The sequence below is a fragment of the Notechis scutatus genome, chromosome Z (genome assembly GCF_049901735.1).
Source record: "Notechis scutatus isolate UNSWTSFEM ecotype Mainland chromosome Z, rNotScu1.2, whole genome shotgun sequence".
Taxonomy (NCBI): Eukaryota; Metazoa; Chordata; class Lepidosauria; order Squamata; family Elapidae; genus Notechis; species Notechis scutatus.
Window position 1 is genome coordinate 19,506,834 of NC_142025.1, and position 24,851 is coordinate 19,531,684.

The following is a 24,851-nucleotide window of genomic DNA, read 5'->3' on the forward strand; positions in this document are numbered from 1 at the left end:
ATCAATAGTCCACAATCCTGCTGTAATCCTCCTCTTCATGGTAGATACTCCATCATTCTCTGGCAAAATTCTTAAGAAGATGGGTGAAGAATCTGGTCTTTCTCTGTCCATTATTAAGAACAAAGGGAAATTCCCCCTCCCCAAATATGCTATGTGGCAGAAAACCAGCATGAGAAGAAGCCATAGCTTTTCCTTGGGATTCTAGAGAGGAAGGTTGGGGTTGAATGGTTTTCTGGGTCTGGTTTCTTGGTTTTTTTTAATAAAAAAAACTTAATAATCTTAGATTTCCAGATGATTATGTGAACATATTTGCCATCATAGGTTCCCGTGGAGCAGTTCAAGCCATCAGATGTTGAAATCCAAGCCTGTTTTCGCCATGAAAATATTGCTGAACTTTATGGAGCCATCTTATGGGATGAGACAATCCATCTCTTTATGGAGGCAGGAGAAGGAGGGTCTGTCCTAGAAAAGATAGAAAGTTGTGGGCCTTTGAGAGAATTTGAAGTCATCTGGCTGGCAAAACATATTCTCAAAGGACTTGAGTTTCTTCACTCAAAGGGAGTTATTCATCAAGATATCAAACGTAAGTTAACCTAGTCCCTATATTGTACAATATAAACTATATTCAGGATAATGTCAGCTTCTTTTAAAGTTATTTGGAGATTATTTACTTACTGAAAATAACTTGAATTTCTGCACCTTGGAGACAAGGTATGTCCAATTTATCTTTTATTAATACATTCATCTGCAGTGGGTACATAATAAAGTTGAGAATGTTTTAAGGACAATATGTTATGTGGAAATGGAATGAACTGAATGCTAAGTGGGCTCCATGCTCTGCTATGCTAACTATGGCTGCTATGAAGCAAATCCCATTAAATTCAGGAATCTTGTTCATGTAACTAAGCAAAGTTGGAGTGGCTGTAGCTCTTACTGGACTTAATCAGTAGTCAGAAGCTTGCAAGCCTATCATTAGTTTGGAGGTCTGCAGTTTCCACTGGTACATAGGATTGCTATTAACAAACATTATGACTTTTTCCCCCCTTCCCATAATTTATGCTGCAACCCTTAGAATATAGTGATGCAATCAAGATTGAGCATTCTGAGAATGGAGGCAATTGTCTTCTGTTTTAATTAATTTAATTAATTCTGGAATTGTGCATACCGCTAAGCCAGGGGTCTGCAACTTGCGGCTCTGGAGCCACACGTGGCTCTTTCAGCTCTCTGCTGTAGCTCCTTGTCGGTTGATCCCACCATGTTGGCCCCTCCTGTCCCCGTCACTCCTCGCCTGGCCTGAGAAGGTAAGAGTGATGGCGGGGGATGGAGGCTCACTCCATATTCTGGAGGAGGAGGTGACTGGGTGGGAGTGAGTGACGCTGAGTTGGCCAAGCCTACCCAGTCACACCAGTTGTTAAATTATTGGCTCCCCATGTTTTCTTTTCTGTGGGAAACGGGTCCAAATGGCTCTTTGAGTATTTAAGGTTGCAGACACCTGCACTAAGCCATGACTTGCCCAGCCATGATTTTATATTTACTTAACTATGATATTATACTTCATATTTGACAACAAATGAACATTACAAACATGATTGGCTAGTTTTACACAGAATACTAGGCCAAAATCAAATAAACCACACTATGGCGTAGCATATTCACAAATGACAGATTATAAAGGCAGGCACACTGAGAACCGCTCTCTCCTCTCTCTCTCAACTGGAAGAATTACTTTCTCTGTCCTTTGGACCTCCTGATTAAAGGTATAAACATCTAGCATTCCTGGAGGGCATTGAGTTGCTCTGGATCACTAGGTTTAGGCAGATATTTGCAAAGGAATTTCACTGCATGAAAGGTCCCTCTTCAAAATTCAATAATATTTGGCTTGCGGGTGGAAGGTAGTACCTGTCATTGTAGTGTTTATTACCCCAAAGAACCTCATTTCCTGAAATTTATCCCAAAACTCCAAATGTACAATGCTTCTCTAGAGTACAGGTTTTCCTTGACTTGTTATTGTAATAGAGCCTGGAATTAGGGTTGTAAATCATTGTGGTCGTAAGCTGAGCCATCACATGACCAGAACCTTTTCTTAAAAACTTTTTTTGTAACAAATGCAACTGGTGTTCCTGGAAACTGGAAGTAAATGGCATAAAACCTGCAAAAAAGATTGCAGATTGCAGTCACATGATGACTGGATGTGCAAATTGCCACAAATGCAGACTGGTTGCCATGTGATCATGGGGTGGGTGTGCAGCCATCATAACTTTGAAAATAGATAATTAAGTGACCGGTCTTAAATATGCTTAAAAGGATATTTCCAGGCCCAGGAAAACGAAAAGTTCTATGAAGAAAATTTCTTGCCTTTTCTGCCTTCCTGTCCTCTTGGAGGCTCTTCTCTCTTTAAAGATGTGCTGACAGTCGAAAATCCAGTGGATGATGTTTATCTTGGCATGAAAATGCATCAGGAGATATTCCAGTGAAGAAAAATGTGGTAGAAATCCTAGCAATTGAAAGCTTTTCACACCTAGCTTTTATGGAGTACTTTAGAGCAAGAAAAAGTCAATTCATATTCCTGTAGGCCTGCACAACTTTATTATCCTTCTATATTCAAAGATGAAGACTCCAGGTTTTTCTCCACCTACATCTGAGTGAGACACAAAGATGCCCTGGCAGTCTGGTTTTTTCAGCCATTTTCCTCTGACGTTGCCTTCCTGTCACGTCTAACTCATGGATGAGGCGGACTTAAATTGTTCTTAACTGTAATGGTGATAAAAGAGTATCCAATAGCAGCCATTGAATGTGCAAAACCTTCTACATTTTGCCACCCATTATATCCAAGGCAACGTTAGGTGACGAGTAGAGGCTGGGATCAGAATGGGACTGCTTCAGACCGATAGGGACGTGTTCCGTTTCCTCTTGTGTGCCCTCCTCAACATTCTGCAGGACAACATTGTACTGTGGTTCTTTTAGATCTGCACAACTCCACTTGATGGTCCAGCCAGGATTAAGGTGAACACTTAGTGTAGCATAATTCTTCTCCCCGTTCCCTTTTGAAGAGAGCATGGTAAAATCTGGAATGACAGTTGTTGCCCATATAAATGTAGCACTATCCCACTAGAGTCGGGATCCCTCTGTCCCTTTCCCAAGACAATTAAGTCTTCCCCGCTCTCAGTCTCAAGGTCTCTTGCTCTGTCCCTCGTCCTGGCCGTCAGCCCACTCTGGTCGCTCCCCCAGACAGTTCCACTCGCCTAGCTCCATTCACCTCCATCGTCCTCCAGTGCATCTGGCCCCCTCTCTTATCACTGGCTTGCCCACTCGCCTGGATCAACTTGCCTTCCCTGTCTTCTGGTGCATCTGGCTCACCCACTCATCTGGATCAATTCTCCTCTGCTGCTGTTTGGTATGTCTGGCGCCCTGTCTGGTCAATAGCTCATCCACTTGTCTGAATCAGCTCTCCTCCTATGTGTCTGGTGCCCCCACTGGTCACTAGTTTGGCCACTTGCCTGATGGCTTTTCTCTTTCTCCCTCCCTCCCTCTCTTTTGCCTCTATCGTCTCCTGTGCAGCCCAATCAAGCAGAGACCATGTGGTGGTGGGATGGCAGGGTGGGCCAGTAAGCCCCTCTTCCCATATTTCCCCTCTTCCCATATGTTTACTTTGCCTCTGCTTGCTTCTGTTTTTCTGCTTGCCTCTCTCTATCCATCTCCTTTTCTTTTCTATCTCTTTTTTCTTTTGTTTCCCCTTTGTGCCACACACCTCTTCCTTTTATTTCCTCTCTCCCCCTGGGCCATCCCTTCCCCGCTAATTTCTGGCAGGTCATTTGCCCAGCAATAAGCTGAATGCCACTTTCTGTAGCTTGAATCCTGCCGCACCAAGCACTGTGGTCCCAGGACATTTCTAGCTGGCCAATTGCCCAGGTGCCCATGAAGATCAGGGCTGCCAATTAACTGGGCCCTCCTGCTCCTTCCTTGCCCCCAATTGGACTCAACTGAGATCCCTGTGGAAATGACGCAGGGCGGTCAGTCCCTGGGACACTCACAGCCAAGCTGCTTAGATGATTGGCACGGCGCCCTGCAGCCGGCCTTCTCCATTACACATACTCCATGCTACACAAAGAAAGGAAGAAAATTCCTAAGCAAAGGAGCTGCTTCTAATACAGTTCCTTTGGGACTCTACTCTGTTTATTTATTTATTTTACTTTGTTCAGCTTGAGTTAGGAAAGAATTGGGCATAAGAGAAAGACACAGGAAGGAACTGTCAGGCTTTCTTGTTGTAACTCCACAAATGACAAAAGTTTTGTATTTCCTGGCTGATGACAAGCAAAGTAGGCAGGAAAACTGAAGGAACTGACTGAATGGCTTGATTATCACACTCTACCATCCAAAACTAGGACAGTACCATGTAGCAGTGACTTATAATAGATGCATTGCTGAAGAGGCAGGATAAAGTTTGGCAATGTGGGTAGAAAATTGCACAACAATAGAGTTTTCTACCAAACGAAGGCTGAGTAAATAGCACTTGAATTCAGTCATGAGGGAAGACCTCTGGAAGTTCTATTACTCACCGTCCTTCTGAACAAAGTTCTGCTCCTTGTTATCTTAGGTCTACTTCATTCCAAAAGCATATTTTAGGCCAGTCAGTTTCCCCCAGTTTAGTACCTTCTAGATTTTTCAGTCCAACTGTAGTCCTAAATACATCTGAAGCAGTGGTGGGATTCAAATTGTTTTACCACCAGTTCGGTGGACATGGCTTGGTGGGTGTGCTTTGCCTAACGCCGGCAGCTGAGACCTACAGCCCCAATGAGCTGAGAGGCTAAAGGAGAGAAAAGCGCAGGGGCAAGTGGGAGGGCCGATCCTGCGCTTTTCTTCTATTTTTCCTCTCAGTTGATTGGAGGATTTTTTTCTCTCCTCTCAGCCGATTGTCTGCTTTTTTACTACTGGTTCGGCCAAACCGGTCTGAACCGGTAGCATCCACCACTGATCTGAAGGACTGATGGCTGGAGGAGTGTGTTAGCGGTGAAATGCTGCTATTCAGCAAATGGGAATCAGAAGTCTGAGTTGCAGGCTACACAAAATATGTTCATGCACTTTTGCTGATGTTATCTCATAATCTTGCAGTAAGACAGGACTTATTTTTATACAACAAGGAAGGGATTGCTAAATACTCATTCTGGTATTTGAACCAGAGAGACCCAAGTACGCCACTCACAATGAGGAAGATAGGATTTTGATGACTGAATAATTTCTTCTCCTTTTTGACTAAGGAAAGCTCTGCTAAAATACATGAGAGTTAGGCACGATTTAGCTTGTCCAAAATGGTATAGGCATTGAAGCATATCTACGCAGCGAAGGGTTGAGGGGAAGAGTAAGTTGCAAATGTTTACAGACACGCCAACATGCAGACCTCCTAAATCTCAGTTACATGTTGTATGGAGATGTGGGTCCTGCATGTGTGATTGGTTGATCCAGCTTCCTGTTGATCCTTAGTTGTCTGAGTGTCAGAATGTTAACATTCACAGAAATGTAAATGCAACATCTATTCAACTTTCTAGATTACAAAGGCGTATGTTACCTGACATGCAGATGTTGGAGAAATCTAATAGCAATAGCACTTAGACAGCCCTCTAAGAGGTTTGCAGAGTCAGTATATTGCGCCAACAATCGGATGCAGCCTTTAGTTTCTTGCCTGCCACTGGGATTTCCTGTTTAAATTGATCTCCTCAAGGTTTAGTTGAAGAGAGAATAGGAGGAAGGGAGTGATCATATTTCTCTTTCTCCCTTTTTCTCATCAACATATAAAGTTTTCCCGTCATTGCTGTCACTGGGGTTACTTTAAAACTTAGATAATTTCAAAAACATCTAATGAGTCATGACTTTATCCACGTGAAATGCTATGAGTACCTAAAAAGATATTTCAGAAGTCAGAATTTTAATTTGCTTTAGGACCACAATCTCCACAAAGTCTGGAATGGAGTGTGAATTGTGCCTATCAGTGACCCAGATTGCAGCTGGCGGTCCGCCAAAGTGGGTTTGTGAACAGTATCTCATACTTTGGGTATGGAAGCCCAGGAAGTTTCTTAACTTGGAATTATTGTTCTTGAAAACCCATAATGAGATTCTCAAAGGGATGATGATATAAGGGGAAGGTGAGACCAGGGTCAAAAGCTCACCTCTGCAGAGATATCTCTTCTATCCCTTCTTACGTATCTTGAAGCTCATACTATATGGATACGCAGCTCAACATCTGAGTCAAATAATCCATCTATAGACTTGTTCAAGTGCAGGAAGTAGGGCAAAACAGCTATAGTGGCTTTTTTCCATGCAGTTATGAATCACTGGTAGAAGAAGTCCAAAGTGTATTTTTGCTTGGTGTGTGCCTGTTTAAAAATTACTTTCCTTTTAATTCCTGCCTGTAAGATATTTTCTGTGTTAAACTAAACATGGACGTTTGTTCCTTAGCCTAATCCTCATTTGTTCCTTTAATTTCTAGCAAGCAACATTGTTTTCATGTCAACCAAAGCTGTTTTAGTGGATTTTGGACTAAGCGTTCAAATGACAGAAGATGTTTATTATCCTAAAGAACTTCGAGGAACAGAGGTAATGATTGTCCATGAGAGGATAGCCCCATATGTATCATAGTAATTGCAGAAGAATGAGATGGAGCACAGGACAATAAGAATGTCTGCCATGGAGTTCTCCTTCGCTGTCCCCTCGTCCAATTTATTATTCATTAGTAAAATCACCACCATAATGTGGTTAAACAGCTTTGACATGTCATTTAGAATTTATCAAGATCGATATTGGCTAAACATTCTCATGAGATAGAATTGCACTGGAATCCTTTTTTTCTAATGGTAAGGGGAAACAGGAAACACTACGGAAGAGTTTTTTATATCTAGATAAGTTCAAACGGAAGCAAGTCTTCCTATAAATATAGTCATTATTATCAATATAAATCTTTGATATATCTTAAATGGGATGGTCTATTATGATTTCTTGCTCTTCGTTAGTTGTTCACAATGCACCACTGCATCAAAATGGGCAGTTAAAATTGGCACCAATAATTTTCCTGTTTCTTTGAGCAAAAGCTCAAGTTTTGCATGGCTTTTAAATGAGATCAGTGAAAAATGCAATTATTTTTAAACCTTCTGTGCCAAACAGATAACAGATAATCAGAATTGGAAGGGACCTTATAGGCCATCTAGTCCAACCCCCCGCCCAAGCGGGAGACCCTGCACCATTTCTGACAATGGCAGTCCAATCTTGAAAGTCTCAAGTGATGAAGCTCCCACAACTTCTGAGGGCAACTTCTGTTCCATTGTTGATTGTTCTCACTGTCAGAGGTTTCTCCTTATTTCCAGGTTAAATCTCTCCTTGTTCAGTTTCCATCCATTATTCCTTGTCTGGCCTACAGGCGCTTTAGAAAATAGCTTAAGTCCTTCCTCCCTGTGGCAGCCCCTCAAATATTGGAACACTGCTATCTTGTCTCCCCTGGTCCTTCTCTTCACTAGACTAGTCATGACCAGTTCCTGTAACCGTTCTTCATATGTTTTAGTCTCCAGTCCCCTAATCATCCTGGTTGCTCTTCTCTGTACTTTTTCTAGAGTCTCAACATCTTTTTTATAATGTGGTGACCAAAACTGGATGTAGTACTCTAGGTGTGGCCTTACTAAGGCTTTATAGAGTGGTTTTAGTACCTCACTTGATCTTGATTGTATCTTTAATGCAACTTAGGGTTACATTAGATTTTTTGGCTGCTGCTGCACACTGCTGGCTCATATTTAGCTGGTTGTCCACTAAGACTCCAAAATCACACTCCCAGTTACTGCTATTGAGCCTGGTTTCACCCAATCTATATGTGTACTTTTGGTTTTTCTTGCCTAAGTATAGGGTTTTACTTTTCTCTACATTGAATTTCATTTTGTTAGATACGGCCCAGTGTTCTAGTCTGTCAAGAGCCATCTGGATCTTGAGCCTATCTTCTTGGGTGTTAGCTATTCCTGCCTGTCTGCTACTTGGCTTTAAAGATGATTCTAGAGTAAAGTTGTCACAGAAGCTAATTTTCTTTCTTTTCTTTTTTTTTGTAGTGAAGTTTTTTTTAATATACATCAATATAATTGGACAGTGTGGGGTCTTGGTGTCATTCATTTTAATACAAATAAAAATTACTACATTAATCCAACTGATGTAGTTCTCATGTTATTATACATATTTGTATCAGCACACAATCCTTCATTTTTCAATTATTCAATATTTGCTATATCCTTCTAACAGTAATGACATTATTCTTCAGCGTACCTGATAACATCCTTTTTCAAAATCTGATCTTAACCTCTAACATTCACTTTAAATATCCCCCCCTATTTCTAGTTTCTTAATCTATTCTAATTCTTAGTACAGCCAAACTCTATTTTTTATTTTATTTGCAGATTTACATGAGTCCAGAAGTGATTCTCTGCCGAGGCCACAGTACAAAAGCTGACATCTACAGTCTAGGAGCAACCATCATCCACATGCAAACTGGCATCCCACCATGGGTCAGTCGATATCCTCGTGCAGCATATCCCTCCTATCTCTACATAGTAAGTTTATTTAATCGTTTGTTCAATAGGTGTTCAGCTGCAAGTTGACAACCTGTTTCTGTAATCTTTATAGTAGTGCAGTGATTAGAACAGTGTTTTTCAACTTTGACAACTTTAAGATGCATTGACTTCAACTCTCAGAATTCCCTAGTTAGTCTTCTTGGCTGGGGAATTCTGGGAGCTGAAGTCCATCAACTTAGCGAGGTTGAAAAACACTGGGTTAGATAATTGGGTAAAACCTCTTGGTTTTGTAAAGGTGATGAGTTTTTTTTAAGAAATTGAACTATTTTGATTTGCTCTTGGTGTCATTTGGGGTGTGTTTAGCAGCAGAACTGGAAGAAAAACATAATATGGTAGAACTCGTTGATAATCTAGGGTATATGTAGGGAATATACTTTCTTTTCCAGCATTAGATTCGCATTCATTAACCCTAATCCTAAATAAAAAAATGAGGCAAAATGAGTTGGCAACTACATTGCTTGTTGTTTATTATAAGCTTATTACTTCTGAATGGGCTTAGACAGCAACATATGATACATAATAATCATCATATTATCAATATTTTAAGTATATCAAATAGTAACTGTAGTTAATGTAAATAATATACCAATTATTAAAATATAAAGCAACTGATAGGTTGATGCCATGGGGTAGAGGTGATTCTCAACTTTCGACTGGTTGTTTAGCAACAGATCTTACCTGGAAAATCAACACAACCCAGTTGGCCAGAAAGGCCCAACAGAGACTCCATTTCCTTAGGGTCTTGCAAAAGAATAAAGTGGAACAATGACTGATGACCTCCTTTTACCGGTCCACAGTAGAAAGCATCCTTACATATTGCATTACGGTGTGGTATGCTGGCTTGACAGCCGCGGATAGAAAGACATTACAGAGGGTGGTGAGCACAGCACAAGACATCGTGGACTGTTGCCGGACTGAATAAAATACTTTATTGGCCAAGTGTAACCTGATACCACTAGATGACATTGCCAGGGCTTGCTGCCTTAGAAGAGTGAGGAAAATCCTCAGGGATGACTCACATCCCAGTCAGCACTTCTTCACTCTCCTATCATTGGGTAGGAGATATAGAAGCATAGCCAGTCACACCAACAGGCTGAAGAACAGTTTCTACCCGTGGGCTGTCAGACTTCTGAATGGAAAATAACTTCATGTCAACATAGTATGACAGTCTTACAGGGCCAGCGCATTGTGCAATAAGGTCATATAGTGTAATAAGATTGGAACTGGGTTAGGGACTTCTGTCCTCACTGTGAGTTGTGTGTGTGTGGGGGTGCACAAAGGGAGGCTCAGCCAAACTCATTGTACACATGTTGTACTCTGACAATAAAGGTAATAATAAATAGTAAGTAATAATAACAGTTCAAAGTTAAAATGGATCTGCCGAGGGCTACTCATCACCTATACTCACATGCTAGTTTTTTGGGTGCTCAGCAATCAGCCTGCATGTATGACCATTCGCAACATTCCATGGTTCTGTGATTGTGATTAATCATCTTTTTTGCTGCAAACTTGGTTTCCAGCAAAAAATACTTATTTGGAATAATGGATCTACCTAACAACCATCCTATTCATGTTATAACTCCCACAAGAAATTGGGTGCAGTCACATGGTGATCCGGTTAAAAACTGGAACAACTTACAAATGTAATTCTGGGTTCAATCACTTGTAAGTCAAGTTCTACTTTTATCTCCCATTCTCACTTCCCTCAATCCACAAGGACACATTGGAAAAGCCATGCTTTTGTTTCTGTGTACCACATATGCACCCAGTCTTAGATGCTGGGTGCCTAAATGATGCACATATGAGTAGCCATTTTGGAAATTGTAAACAAAAAAGTGAAGTTTTGAAGACCAGGTCAGGATACTTACATTTTCTGTATTTTGCATCCCTGGCCCAGGGAGTTTGCCATCCTGAACCTGTTCAGTGGACCAGACAGAAATTCAGTCTACAACCTTCTGCATTTAATATAGAAGTTTCACTTTACAGAAATACAACATTGCAATTTGGGTCACATAATGAATCTGGCAAGGACCAGAACAAAAACACAAACTGCTACAAAAGGAAGGTGTTGGTTCTCATTGAATTCTTTGCCTGAGGCTTGGAATCTTAAGTACCCATCATGTTTTTTCAAACAAGGATTGTAATTAGTGCTTTTACATGCAGTATATTTGTGCTTATCATCCTCTATTCCCATAAGTATCTAAAGAATGCTTCTCTTTGTGAGATGTGTTTATATATATGTGTATGTGTATGTTTGGGTGTGGTGGAAAGGATTGTTGCTTTTGGTTTCTTGAAATATGCAAGGAGTGAAACTTGAAGGCTTCCAAAATTCCTTCCAAATGTGTGATTACCTGCTTGTCCAACCCTGAGCAAGAGGGGAAGAGACAACTTAGCCTCAAGTAGCACAGGAAAAAGGATTAAGCAGTTGCCTCTCAGTAACACCAATGCAATCTAAATTTCTTTGTGGAACCTTCCCCAACTGGTTGATTGTGAATGCCCAAGTTTCCATTGTATTAGAGATAAGCATAGCTATTCTACTGTATGCAGTCCAGACTATTGACATGGTGGTGCCATAATTATGTACCAAGCAGTACAGAGTTAATACTCTTATTCACGGAAAACTAAAGTCAGAGGGGAGGTTTTTGGTATTTGGGATAAGGTTTGACTATGAAATATAGTGAAAACAAAACATTGTGGATATGAATCTATGAAGTAAGCTGATATGCTGCTGTGCTACCTTTCAGGCCTTTTGCATTCCCGTTACGTAAAACTTAGTAAATCGCCACAAGATTGTGGATATGGGAACAACTGGGAGAATGAAGATATTTTGTTGATCTGAGTTGGAGGGAGATAAAAACTGCAAGCTGAAAAATTTGCAAGCGGAAAATAAATTTAAACAAAGCAGCTCTGAGTGATTCAGTTTACTTGTCTTTACATAACCTAAATTTGACCAGCCAGAGCTATAAAATTTGTCAGTACTGTTTTGAATTGGCCCAAAGCTCAACTGATTAAAATTAGGCAGTATTTTTCTGGATAATTTCTTCTTTATTGGACCAGAAATAGAACATTAAAAATATATTCAATATTCCTATATAGATTTTTTTCATACATAAAAACCCCGCCCCACTTTGAAACCAATTTAACTATTTCCAGGTGCAAAACTGGCAAATTATGCCTTTGGAGGTTGTGTTTTGTTACAGGAGTGACAATACCAGCCTAAGCCAAAAGATCTGTTTCTAATTTATAGCATATCCATCTTCATTCCCTTTTGCTCCCCAAATTAGAATTTTCAAATGCTGTGCATTTGTCTTTGCTTGCCTTGGATATTCTGAGTTAGGATTGTAGACATTAGATTGAATTTGAACCTGTTTTAGGGGCAAGTTTCAGTGTGAAACTGGCTCTGCTTCCAGGATTCCTCTGGCTTTTTATCTCAGGAGTAGAATGGCAATTTTCCAACCTGTGAATCAGGGAGAGGGAATTCCTAGAGCGGTAACTTTACAACATGCATATATTCGTGCAACGGTGGGAAATTTTTCTCTGCCTCTTCTTAAGCGTCAAGTTACAACCTTCCTTTCTTAAACATTTATTTTGGTAGATCCATAAGCAAGCTCCGCCACTTGAGGACATTGCTGAGGATTGCAGTGCTAATATGAGACAGTTATTGGAAGCAGCTCTTGAAAGGAATCCCAACCAGAGACTTTCGGCTACAGAATTGCTCAAACATGAAGCCTTGCACCCATCACGAGAGGAACAGCCCCGTTGTCAGAGTTTGGATTCAGCACTTTTTGCACGAAAGAGGTTGCTGGAAAAGAATGAGTTGGAACTCTCTGAGAATATTTCAGGTACGGTCTGCTCTTATCTTCAGCTACTTCCACATAACTTTGGCCTTTATGGCAAAGACCAACGCACTTCCCAAGCGTCTTCATAGCAATAGCTATGGACTTATAGCTATAGCTTGGACTTATGTACCACTTCACAGTGCTTTACAGACCCCTCTAAATGGTTTACAGAGTCAGTATATTGTCCTCAACAATCTGGGTCCTCATTTTACCCATCTCGGAAGGATGGAAGGTTGAGCCTGGTGAGATTTGAACTGCCAAATTTCAGGCAGCTGGCAATCAGCAGAAGTAGCCTGAACTGCACTCTAACCACTGTGCCATCATCGCTCATAAAAGTCTGAGAGCCAGCCAAACCAATATTTAAGGGCAAGGCAGAATCCTTCTCAGTTGAAAGGGCTTTAGATGAAGTGTGTAATTTCTGCAAAATCAGTTCCGTGACAAGTTCACATTGGCATTTAGGAAACTCAACATGTATTTTGGAGCTTCCGAAATTGTGCAATCTAGTTGGTCCTCAGGTTACAGTCATCCATTCAGCAATCATTCAAACTTGCCACAGGACTGAATGGTGGGAACTTACATTGGCTTTTCAGAATTCTGGCCATTTGCAGTATTCCTGCAGTCACATACTTGCAGTCCTAAAATCTGGATTGCCATTTGAAACCCAAGGACTGACTATTTATAATGTTCTGCAGAATCTGGAATATTAGATTATTTTCTTAAAAAGGCTATAAGAGGGGGGAATCACAATAGAAGACATACTTGAGTGCAGTTGGTTTGCTGTATCTGTCTTCTTCATTTTCCTAGAACTTCATTATTTTTATCAATAATTTTATTCCCAGCCTTTTAGCAGTGCAGTCAAATTTCATAGGTCACCAGGTTCTTTTCTCCTAGCCAATATAAAGTCACTATGATTTTTATTTAATAATAGTGGACTTCATTCTTGATTTCCCTGTATTCATTTGTGGAACAATTCCTGTTCTAACAGAGAAGACAAATCTGCATCAGCTCACATAAAGTTCTATTTCCTATTTGATATAAAACTTTATTAGAAATGCGCTCATCCCTAATTGGGTTACAAAATGAACTTTCTCAAACTCATTGTACATTTAATTGATGCCAAGGAGGGATTTAATGAAGAATACTTTGAGGCTTGCTAAAGGAACAAACATCTATTTAATTGATGCTAATATTTAGCTAAGAAGAATAAAACTGCTCGTAACTTTATCTTCCCCTTTCAAGTTATCTTAATTGGGTGCCGTTATTATGTATACAGTTCCTCTACTTATTTATAGAGGAAGGAGGGGAATTAATAAACCATAGAATTACAGAACCGTGGAGTTGGAAGGGACTACAAAATTAGTTTAACCCTTTGCAGTGTGAAGGAAAACCAATTAATGCATCCTAAAACAGTAATTGACCAGTCTCCAGAGATGGAGAAACCCGTCTTAATTAATTGTTAATTGTTCTGAAACTACTTTTCTAGTGTATAATATACCTTTTCCTTTAATTTTTTTCTTGTTAGATTCTTCATGTCTTGGGATTACTGAGGAATTGGATTTGCTGAGGAGACAACGCTCATTATATATAAACCTTGGAGCATTAGCTGGCTACTTTAATATTGTCCGTGGACCAACAACACTAGATTATGACTAGATTTGGTGGTCTCTTATGTGGAACTGAAAGGAGTAGTTATCTATAGAGAGAGGGATGGGAGAAAGAGAGAGAAGCATAAGAGCTGCGCTTGGATTCCTTGAACTCTAACAATCTTTTAATGAATGTACTGGATGATTCCATTGCTACTTTTAATCACACACACACACACACACATGTATGTAACTGATTTTTTAAAAAGACAGTTATACTGACAGTGAGTCCTTTGCTTGGTTTCTATTACTTGGCTTACCTAAAAACCAACCAACCAACCTGCCTTTTGTTACCTGTAGTTCAATCCGTATTTTCACGTAATCTTACTAAGTGAATGAAGTAATATTGGAGCAAAAGAGCATATTTATGCTCCACCACTAGTTTAGTTTGTTTTGATTATCAAGGGAGATAAGCACCTTCTTTCAAAATAATATTTTGGGGCTTCATATTATTATTTTTTATCATACTTCCTAACTCTCAGTGCTGTTGCAATTGATCTCCTTTGTTTCAAACTGAGGGTGTGGCAAATTTAGGAATTCTGTACATAAGCTAAGAACATTTCCAAGAAAACATTACTGAATTCAGAGTCACCTAGTTTCCTAATGAATATCTATAATTTAATTCATGTATATCTACTGGTTTTGAGGGAAGGAAACCCCAATTGTGACTTTAGTTGCATCTTCTGTTTAAGTTTTTAATTATCAAGCTGCTAGACAGGGATTGTCAAAACGCCTGCTCCCCACGCTGGCTGAAAATATTTTCCAACACAATAGTTCTTTGACATGAATGGGAACTGTGCCAGATCTTGAGATAAACTCTGTCATGTGAATGTAAATTACACAAAGACTTAGTAACTGCAATCATAGGCTGTTTGAATGTTAACATATTGTATAAATGACTCATGAAGGTGAGCTTAATTTAATTTAAGAACTATGTGTTAAAAATAGACATGTAGTTAGGTGTTACGATTATTTTATGTTCCTATGGAAAGAATACCTCCTTTTTTTTTTGAAGATTTGAGTGCATTTAAAACAAATGTTTTGAATGATAGTAAAACTAGTTCAAGAACAAAGCTTTGTACATCCTATGGGATGAATATATTAACTTTTATAAAACAGTTTAATGGTTTATTAAGCTATTTTTTTAAAAAAGAGGCATACTATGTATGTTATAAATAGAGTGATTAACAACATTATGGTTTAGATTTTATATTTAAATGTCTTCGTATGCAAAATGTGTTTGTATCAATTTCTTGAAGTTCTAATTCCTGAATCAGTTATTGTAAAAAAAATAAATTTCTGTTAAATGTATTTAACAGTGATATGAAGTTATGAGTTTGTTTTGGATGAAAGTGATATGAAGTTATGAGTTTGTTTTGTCCCATTTCTCTTGTTGTTAAACATGTTTATTTCAAAGCTGATGGGAGGGGAAATTTTCAGAGGTCAAGCGCTGCTACTTAATTTCTGGGCTTTCTGGAGAGTCACGGGGAAGCTTCTTGTGACAAGAAGGGTGTCTGTCTGTCTGTCTGTCTGTCTCTGTCTCTCTCTCTCTATCTACCATCCAATTTACATCTCACTGCAATTATATGACTCTTGGCAGTTCACAATAATAAAGCACAGTAATCAAAGAAAAATATAAATACATTAAAACAATACATAAAACAATAACATAGTGTCTGGTTACAAAAGTCTTAAAAAGCTCTGTTCTTCAGGAAGGCTAATATATTGGAGAGAAGTGGACCGCTACAGGAAAATAATGCTTTTGGCTTTGAACCACCTAATTTGCTCCAAATGAGAATACCCTCCTGTTTTTCCCACCACAATATTAATCTAGTTCTGTGATGGTGAACCGGAAATGACATGCAGAGCCATCTCTCCAGGCATGCCAGTGTTACTCGTTGCTCTTCTGGGTTCTGGCACACATGCGTGCTGGCCAGCTGGTCTTTGCACGCATATGTGCACCAGAAACCGGAAGACCAGGTGGTTGGCATGTATGCGCATGCCAGAGAGCTGCTTTTCTGGTTTCCAGCACTCCTGTGTGTGTGCGCGCTCCCGTTTTGGCACTCGGTGCCAAAAAGGTTCACCAATACTGGTCTAGTTGGTGGTCATGAGAATGGGAGCCGTGTTAGTCCAGTTCTCCCCTCTCAAGTAAGACCACAAGCCGATATTGTCTACAGCCTCCACTAGCAAGTCAAGGAGGACACACAAGTCTAGGACAACTTGCCGCAGCCAACTCAGCACAACCAACTCTCTGTGGCCAACTCGCCACACGACAATGCGTTGCAGGACAAGAATTACACTAACATCAAAGAAATGATGGAATAGAATCATTAAAAGATGCCAGGGGAGGAACAAAAAGAAATATGAATGACAAAAATTAAAATAATTTTAATTACTTTAAATAAATTGAATTATTAAATTGTATAATATTAAATTGTCCCACAACACGTTGTCCATGGTGAGTTGTCCATGGTGAGTTGTCCATGGTGAGTTCCATATACACCCAACCACAGAAAGAGAGAGGGAGATGGAGAAGGAGAGGGAGGAGGGAGAGGGGGAGAGGGAGAAAGAAAGAGGAAGGGAGAGAGAGGGAAATGGAAGGGGAGAAAGAGAGGGGGGAGTGAGAGAGATCTGTCTGAAATTCAGGGCAAGGATACAAGATCAAAGACAATCTACCAAGTCTTATCCACTTCTTTGCAAGTAACAAGTCAAAAGGAAATCCAGATAAATTGGCAAGAGAATCCCTCTACAACAGTGATCCCCAACCTTTTTTATGCCGCGCCCGGTATCCCCAACCTTTTTTATGGCGCGGCCCAGTACCGGCATCAGCTGGGCGCCGCCATCTTGTTTTGATGAAAAAGTGCTTCCGGTGAGCTTTCTACCCGGAAAAGCTCACCGGAAGCACTTTTTCATCAAAACAAGATGGCGGCGCCCAGCAAACCAGCGGTCTGGTAGGACTTGTTCCACGGACCGGTACCGGTCTGTGGACCGGTGGTTGGGGACCCCTGCTCTACAAGGTTCCATTCAAGTGAAGTGCAGATCAGAGTAAATTTGAATAACTTTACCAGTCAAAGTGTCAGGCAAAATGGTCACAGTGGTAAAGACAATAGAGTAACCCTTGAGGAACCATCTCATACTGATGAGACTGGCCTGCCCCATTGATTCTGGCAGAGGGGTATACTGTAGATTCTCAGCCAAGGAGTTTTGACTGGTGGGATCCAAGAGAAGAGACTTCTCTGCTATGGTTCCCGCTTCATACTGGACGTGGTTGATTGATTAAAATCTAATCCCACCTCCCCACCTCCTGTGTGTCCAGATCCCTTCTTTGCCACTTTGCCTCCTTGTTTATCTGTTAATGTCTTTACTTACTGTGTTTTTAATGATTTTAACGTTTTTCAGTGTTTTTTTTATGTTGTAAGCTACCCAGAGTCAAATATGAGATGGGCAGCAAATAAAATTTATATACAAATAAACAAATAAATCCCTACTCAAAAGGGAATTGGCCACAATAAGGTGGAAGAAATACTGAAAGAGTCTTTGCTACCCTTATCATTATAGAGTAGGCCTGAATTTGAACATGCACATATGCTGTGTCAAATTCAGTCATTTTCAACCTGCATTGCAGGCATTGCTTCTATAGCTTCATTTTCTGAAGGTCTTCAGAAAATCAAGGAACCATCTAGAATCAGCTGGAAAAGAAACATTACTTGGGAGTAGTTTTACCAAGGACCTGAATTATGCTTCATACAAGCAATGACAAGACCCTCAACTGAATCATCTACAAGATTGTCAGAGAAATCTCAAAACGCTTGCTGAAAACTAGATGGATCCATAAAGTGTTTGGAGCAAATCATCTAAATGGATCACGTGGGGAAGAAGTGAATGACTGCAACATATGGGAGATGGTGGTTACGACCCACATGCAGATATCACAACTGCATGTGTCAAAGGCAAAACGACTTGGGAGAAGCCCATGGTTATCATGAATTCTTGACCTCTCTAAGACATGGCTTCAGCTACCTGAAAAATGAAATTCTATAATAAAAATAAATAGGTAATGCTTAATATTTCATTGCTGCTACAGCTGCTAATACATGTAGTCCTTCACTTGCAACAGTTCATTTAGTGATTGTTTGAAGTTATAACATCATCAGAAAAATGACTTTTTTTTTTTTAGACTTAGTTTTTCTCATTAAGATAGTTGCAGCATCCCATAGTCATGTGATCAAAATTCAGATGCTTCACAACCGACTCATGATGGTTGCAGTGTCCTGGGGTCATATGATCCACCTTTTGCGACCTTCTGACAATCAGAATCAACGGGGAAGACAGATGCACTGAGCAACCACGTGGCTAACTTAACAACTGCAGGGATTCATTTAACTGTGGCAAGAAAGGTCGTAAAATGTGGCAAAACTCACTTAATAGCTGTCTCGCTTAGTGACAGCAATTTTGGGCTTGTGGTCATACGTCGAGGAATACCTGTACTCTAAATTCATAGCAGCACTTGAAAATCCCATTTATTCTTTCTTGAGATAATGTACATAAATTAAAATTGGACGTTATGTTTCATATTTTCCTATGTGAAAATGGCAAGAAATCATACTATCAGTTTTGGGGAAATATAATTAAAAGAGTTGTGGGAGGGAGATAAAAAATATAGCCTTAGAATCTTTGGCTATCCATTACATATTTATAACTCATACGATACGTGAAGGTGGATAAACTGGCTTATGGAATTAGCAATTACTTAGAGTCTCTAGTGTTAGAGGCTGTAAATGGTCATACGACACGGTACAGGATCTAACTGGTTACAAGGATTATATATGAAATGAAATTATAATATGTGAAGAAGACTAACATTACAGGAAGTAGACTATTACCATATCAAAAAACAAACACCATTCACCAATAAAACAAAACAAATAATGATGTTGTAATAATCACGAGAGTAACTGAAATAAGGCCATTTACATTTGGCATGGGTTTTTCGTATTACTTGGGCATTAAAAAGTTATGGCCCCAGAGATCCAGAGACGCATCATTCTAGCTAGTGAATTTTAAGATATCCTGGGATTTACAATCTCAGCCAGTGTTGGCAACTCTTTTTGGCACTAAGTGCCGAAACGGGAGCACACATGCGCGGAGGAGCACCGGAAATCAGAAGAGCAGCTCCCTGGCGCATGCATGTGGGCCAACCACCTGGTCTTCCGGTTTCTGCAGTCCATGTGTGCGTGAAGACTAGCTGGCCAGTGCACATTTGCCCTGGAACACAAAAGAGCAACGGGTGATGGCTGGAGTGCCCGGAGAGATGGTTCTGTGAGCCACTTCCTGCACGCATGCTATTCGTTCACCATCATGGGTTTAAATGCATCTGGAAAATTCCCACTCGGGATATGAGATGGAAGAAGTTTATGAAATAATAAAGCAAGAAATACTAAGTGTGGCCTTGGTTTTTATTCACGTGCTTGGTTCTAAATTAAATTTATAGACTGCCTAACTCCTAGAAACTGTGGGTGGCATGCATGATCATGAATACTGTTTATGAACAAAGGTAATTGTAAATTACATTAGTATGTTGCAAACAAGGTTGGTATTTTTCTTAAATCTGGTCTACCAAGCATTGAGGCCTGTCAAATTGCTTTCTGCATTTTTTTTTCCATCCATAGGTTTATTATATGTTAATTAGCAAATATAGAATGATCTGAAAATGTTACTTATGTGATGAAATTGATATTAGAGTAGATGTTTGTGGTCGTAGTAGATATTACATTTTTCATTCACATTTTTTGAAAATGTGCTTAAACCCATCACTCTTATCCTTAAAGAAACATGGCACTCAAGTCACAATTTAGAGTGACGTGGTGTGGTTCTGGTGTGAATTTCTACAATGTCCATATTACCCACTTCAAATTGGATTCCAGCATTTTTGTGGCAAAGGACAGCTGGAATAAGATGGAGGAGCTATTATGTACCCATTATGAATATACAGTTTGGTTTTATACAAATAGAAATGTAGGAATAATTACTATCATTTAAATGGAAATACAATACTTCTCATCAAAAGGAAAGAGAGCATGGAACTTGCATGCATGGTTAAATTATATATTTTACTGCCATCAAACTTGATGTCGCCAATTTAGTGGATTTAAAAAAGAACTAGAGACCATTAGTAGTTACTAGTTTCGATAGCTGTATGGTACTTGCCTGAATATAAAATCAAGCTAGTGAAGAGCATCAGTAGAAGAAAATTATCATTCTCTTGAAAGCTTTCTTAATATATTCAATTATCTGTTATTTGATGCAAAGTGTCTTATTAGATGAGCCTTTGACCTGATCCAGAAAACACCCAGTAAAGACTTCTGGTTCTTTGAAGGTGCAAATCAGAATAAAAAAAAAATACTGGGTAGACAGATCAATCAATCACCTAAGATATTTTTTTGCTCTTTCTTAAGTAAATGTCAGTTAGACCGTGATAAAATCAAGGCTAAATATAGAAGATGCATTATGAAACCAAGCAATTGATAAAAGCTGTACTGTAGAGTACATTTTTTATGAACTCCTCTATGTTACAGTTTTCCAAAGTGTAGTAAGTGTATCTGCTAGGATAGCCATGTGCTGTGACTTGGCTGTATTTTTGTAATATTTGATTTGTTATACACAAATAAGCAAGGGCAGGTGCAAGTGGTAGGTCTGAAGCCTCTTCTATCATGAGATACTCTCCTAATGAGTCACGATATATAACTTCTAATATTCTCAATTGGTTGAAATTCCTAGAGTAGGAAAAGCTTTTTTAAAATATTTAGCTAGCTCTCAACGTCTCTGTGCCTTTTCTTCCCTCTTAATTGGGATAATATAACAGTAAAGCCAGGAGTGGGATTCTACCAGTTCGGACCGGTTTGGTAAACCGGTTGTTACAATTCTGCACCATTCGGAGAACTGGCAAATTGTGCACCAGGCTGGTGCCGCCCCTCTACACCTGCCTCTCCCCTCCACACCCAGTCTGTCCTTACCGTGCATGTGTGACATCATGTGCGACATCGTTGACTAAATTCTCCCCCACCTGCCCCACCGCACCCCACTCAGTCGCTCCTTGCAGTATTTCTTTTTTTCCTTTCTCCTGATGATCAGCTATTCCAAAGATCAGCTGTGCTGGGATCCCCCTTGCTGTCTTACTGCTTCGCCCAGGAGGCTTTCCTGAGGCCCAGGAGGCAAAAATGGGCGTGCAAGGCAGGGTTCTACATGGGCCCCCTGCACACCATTTTTTGCCTCCTGGATCTCAGGGAAGCCTCCTGGGAGCAAAATCAGCCTCCTGGGAGGCTACCCTGAGGCCCAAAAGGCCAAAAAAATGGAGCGCGGAGGTGTGCTGGAAAAAAGAAGAAGCCACGCCCATCCAGTCATGTAGCCACACCTACCTAGCCACTCCCACCTAGCCATGCCTATAGAACTGGAAGTAAAAATATTTGCATCACACCCCTGAGTAAAGCCGAGTACCTTAGATAGATAGATAGATAGATAGATAGATAGATAGATAGATAGATAGATAGATAGATAGATAGATAGATAGATAGATAGATAGATAGATAGGCAGGCAGGCAGGCAGGCAGGCAGGCAGGCAGGCAGGCAGGCAGGCAGGCAGGCAGGCAGGCAGGCAGGCAGGCCGGCAGGCAGGCCGGCAGCCAGACACTGTAGATGTATGTATGGATAGATAGATAGATAGATAGATGATAGATAGATAGATAGATAGATAGATAGATAGATAGATAGATAGATAGATAGATAGATAGGTAGGTAGGTAGGTAGGCAGGCAGGCAGGCAGGCAGGCAGGCAGGCAGGCAGGCAGACACTGTAGATGTATGTATGGGTAGATAGATAGATAGATAGATAGATCTATCTATCTATCTATCTATCAGGTAGGGAGGGAGGCAGGCAGGCAGGCAAGCAGACTGTAGATGTATGTATGTGTGGGTGGGTGGGTAGATAGATAGATAGAGAGAGAGAGAGAGAAATAGATAGATGGATAGATAGATGATAGAGATAGATAGACAGACAGACAGACAGATAGATAGATAGAGAAATAGAGATAGAGATAGAGATAGATATTTAAACAGGTAGGTAGATAAGGAGGCAGGTAGGCAGGAAGGCAGACACTTTAGATGTATGTATGGGTAGATAGATAGATAGATAGATAGATAGATAGATAGATAGATAGATAGATAGATAGATAGATAGATAGATAGATAGATAGGTAGGTAGGTAGGTAGGTAGGTAGGCAGGCAGGCAGGCAGGCAGGCAGGCAGGCAGGCAGGCAGGCAGGCAGGCAGGCAGGCAGGCAGGCAGACAGGCAGTGATGATAGATAGATAGATAGATAGATAGATAGATAGATAGATAGATAGATAGATAGATAGATAGATAGATAGATAGATAGATAGATAGATAGATAGATAGATAGATAGATAGATAGATAGATAGATAGATAGATAGTGTAGAAAGATGGATGGATGGATGGATGGATGGATAGATAGATGGATGGATGGATAGCCTACTCTCTCTCTGTACTGTATATGTTTGGCCTACTCTCTATGTGTAGGACATTCCAAGAGTGGCTTGTTAATTTCCTCCCACATACAAAGAGCCAAGAATCCTGTGGCATGATGAAGATTAACAAATGTAGTTGACTACATCCCCAGATCCATGGACTATCCTGAGAGACAAGTATATATCTCTAATTGAATGACTAGATATTGATGAAATGAGCTGCAGTCTATGAAACATGTGACAAATTACTTAGTTAACATTTAAAGTAGAGAGTATTAGATTGTTTTAATTACAATAGATCTCCCTGGATAATAAAACAAACTTGGGAGCCACATGTATACTTTTTATGCAACTTTCAAAAAAGTACCCTAACTGTAAATCAGCAGTGCTCCAGTTTAGATGGCAGTATTTCTTGAAGTGCGGAATGGGACAATTTGCCTCAGCCAACTCATCACAGCCAACTCACCACGGCCAATTCATTGCAGCCAACTCACCGTCCAACTCACTGCGGGACAACTCAACATGGCCAATTCGCCATAGGATAACTCACTGTGAGATAATTCAACAATTTAATTATTTAAAATTATTTTAATTTTTAATCATTCACATTTAATTTTGTCCCTCTTTCCACTATTTCTTTAATATTAGTGTAACACTTGTCCTGTGGCAAGTTGTCCCAAGTTGGCTATGGTGAGTTGTCCAGCAGTGAGTTGGCCATGGCATATGATGAGTTGGCCCTGGCAAGTTGGCTATGTAACTGACTTTAACCTCAATATAAAATCAACTGGGAAACTGTGAGCATCCTAGACCAAGCTAAGTTGAAAAATGCTACAGAATTCCTGGAAGCCTGATATTCAGACGAATCAAACAGGCACATAGAAATACAAATCATTCAAAAGAGACAATCAAAAAGTTAAAAAGGAAACAAAAGGCAGCCCAATCAAAGAACTCTCATCAACAAGCCACTAGTATATAAACACAGAGCTAACTTCTCTTCTCACCAGCAATCAACACCCACAGAAGCAGAGATTAACTCCAAGATTAGGCCAATAATAAAACAGTAAACAATATCCCAATGAATGAACTACCAACTCAGACAAACAAACAGTAAACAACAATCCAATCCAGGAACTCCCATCAACAAGCCACTAGTATATAAACAGAGAGCCTATTCCACTCTGTACACCAATGATATTACTTAGTTGGTAATTAAGTGTCTGCAAGAAAACAACCAAGGTCAGAGAACCAAAATAATTTAATCCTGACAAATATTTTTCTATTGATACATACAAAGCAAGCAAGGATTCAGAAATATATTGAATGCCACCACTATCCTTTAATATATATCCAATTGTCTCTAATATACATTATAGGATACGAAATATGTACTTCACAATAGTGAAACTCCCTGTTTTTTAAAAATTTGTTTATCGATTTATATTTCACAGTTGGGAACACTTCCTTTCTCTTCCCTTGTGTTGATAGCTGTCATTAATGTGTCTGAAAATATAAGCAAGTACCGGTATGTTCCGTATTCTATTTCTTCTAATAGTTTTGAATTTGGTCAATTTTTTTTGGCAACTAGTATATTGGCCAAATGTTTGATTCTAGTTAGCAACTAGCAATTACCAATGGGCCATAATTGTTGGGTCACAATGATCCATAATTTGAGATTCTGGGTTAAAGCTAATCCCACCATATGCTGTCTGTTTTCTTATCTTGCTCATGAGAGAAATATTGCAGTTTTACGGACACCTTTCTCTTAGGTTTGGTGATCTCCAAGAATTCTGAACTTCCTTTTCCAAGATCCCTGGCTCTTGGCACTGGGAGTTGTAACCTAAAAATGTAGATTGGAGCGTCAAACTCATGTCATCATGGCGATGTCATGTGATGTATCAGGACTTTTTTCTCCTTTGCTAAACCGGGTGTGGACATGGCCAGCATGTGACACATCTGGCCCATGGGCCAGGAGTTTGACAGCCCTGATCTAGATTATTTCAGATTGCGGAAGGCTGGTTCAGTGTCACAAGATTTATTTCTCATCATCACTTCTAGTGTTTTTTTCATCCCGAGATTAAAATGTATATCGCTGTGACTGTCACATTAGAGATTTCCAAATTTTACTTTTCTTTTTGCTACAAACCTCTGTGAATTTGACCACAGCCTCTATTAAAGGAGGAAGGAATTGATCATATTGTTTTCTGATGAAACTCCCCTTCTTCCACGAGATACATCC

At 39.9% G+C, this 24,851-nt stretch overlaps 1 protein-coding gene across 9 annotated transcripts in view; it reads left to right on the forward strand.

The window, feature by feature from the left end:
* Nucleotides 1-15,387, forward strand: part of MAP3K8 (mitogen-activated protein kinase kinase kinase 8) — a 32,756-nt gene extending 17,369 nt beyond the window's left edge. For all 9 annotated transcript variants that reach the window (XM_026672179.2, XM_087946203.1, XM_087946199.1 and 6 more), the window contains 5 exons: nt 322-583; nt 6,482-6,588; nt 8,421-8,573; nt 12,190-12,436; nt 13,956-15,387. In XM_026672179.2, coding sequence (XP_026527964.1) covers nt 322-583; nt 6,482-6,588; nt 8,421-8,573; nt 12,190-12,436; nt 13,956-14,086 — 900 coding nt within the window. In that variant the 3' untranslated portion in view covers nt 14,087-15,387. The remainder of the gene's footprint in view (nt 1-321; nt 584-6,481; nt 6,589-8,420; nt 8,574-12,189; nt 12,437-13,955) is intronic.
* Nucleotides 15,388-24,851: the final 9,464 nt, after the last annotated feature.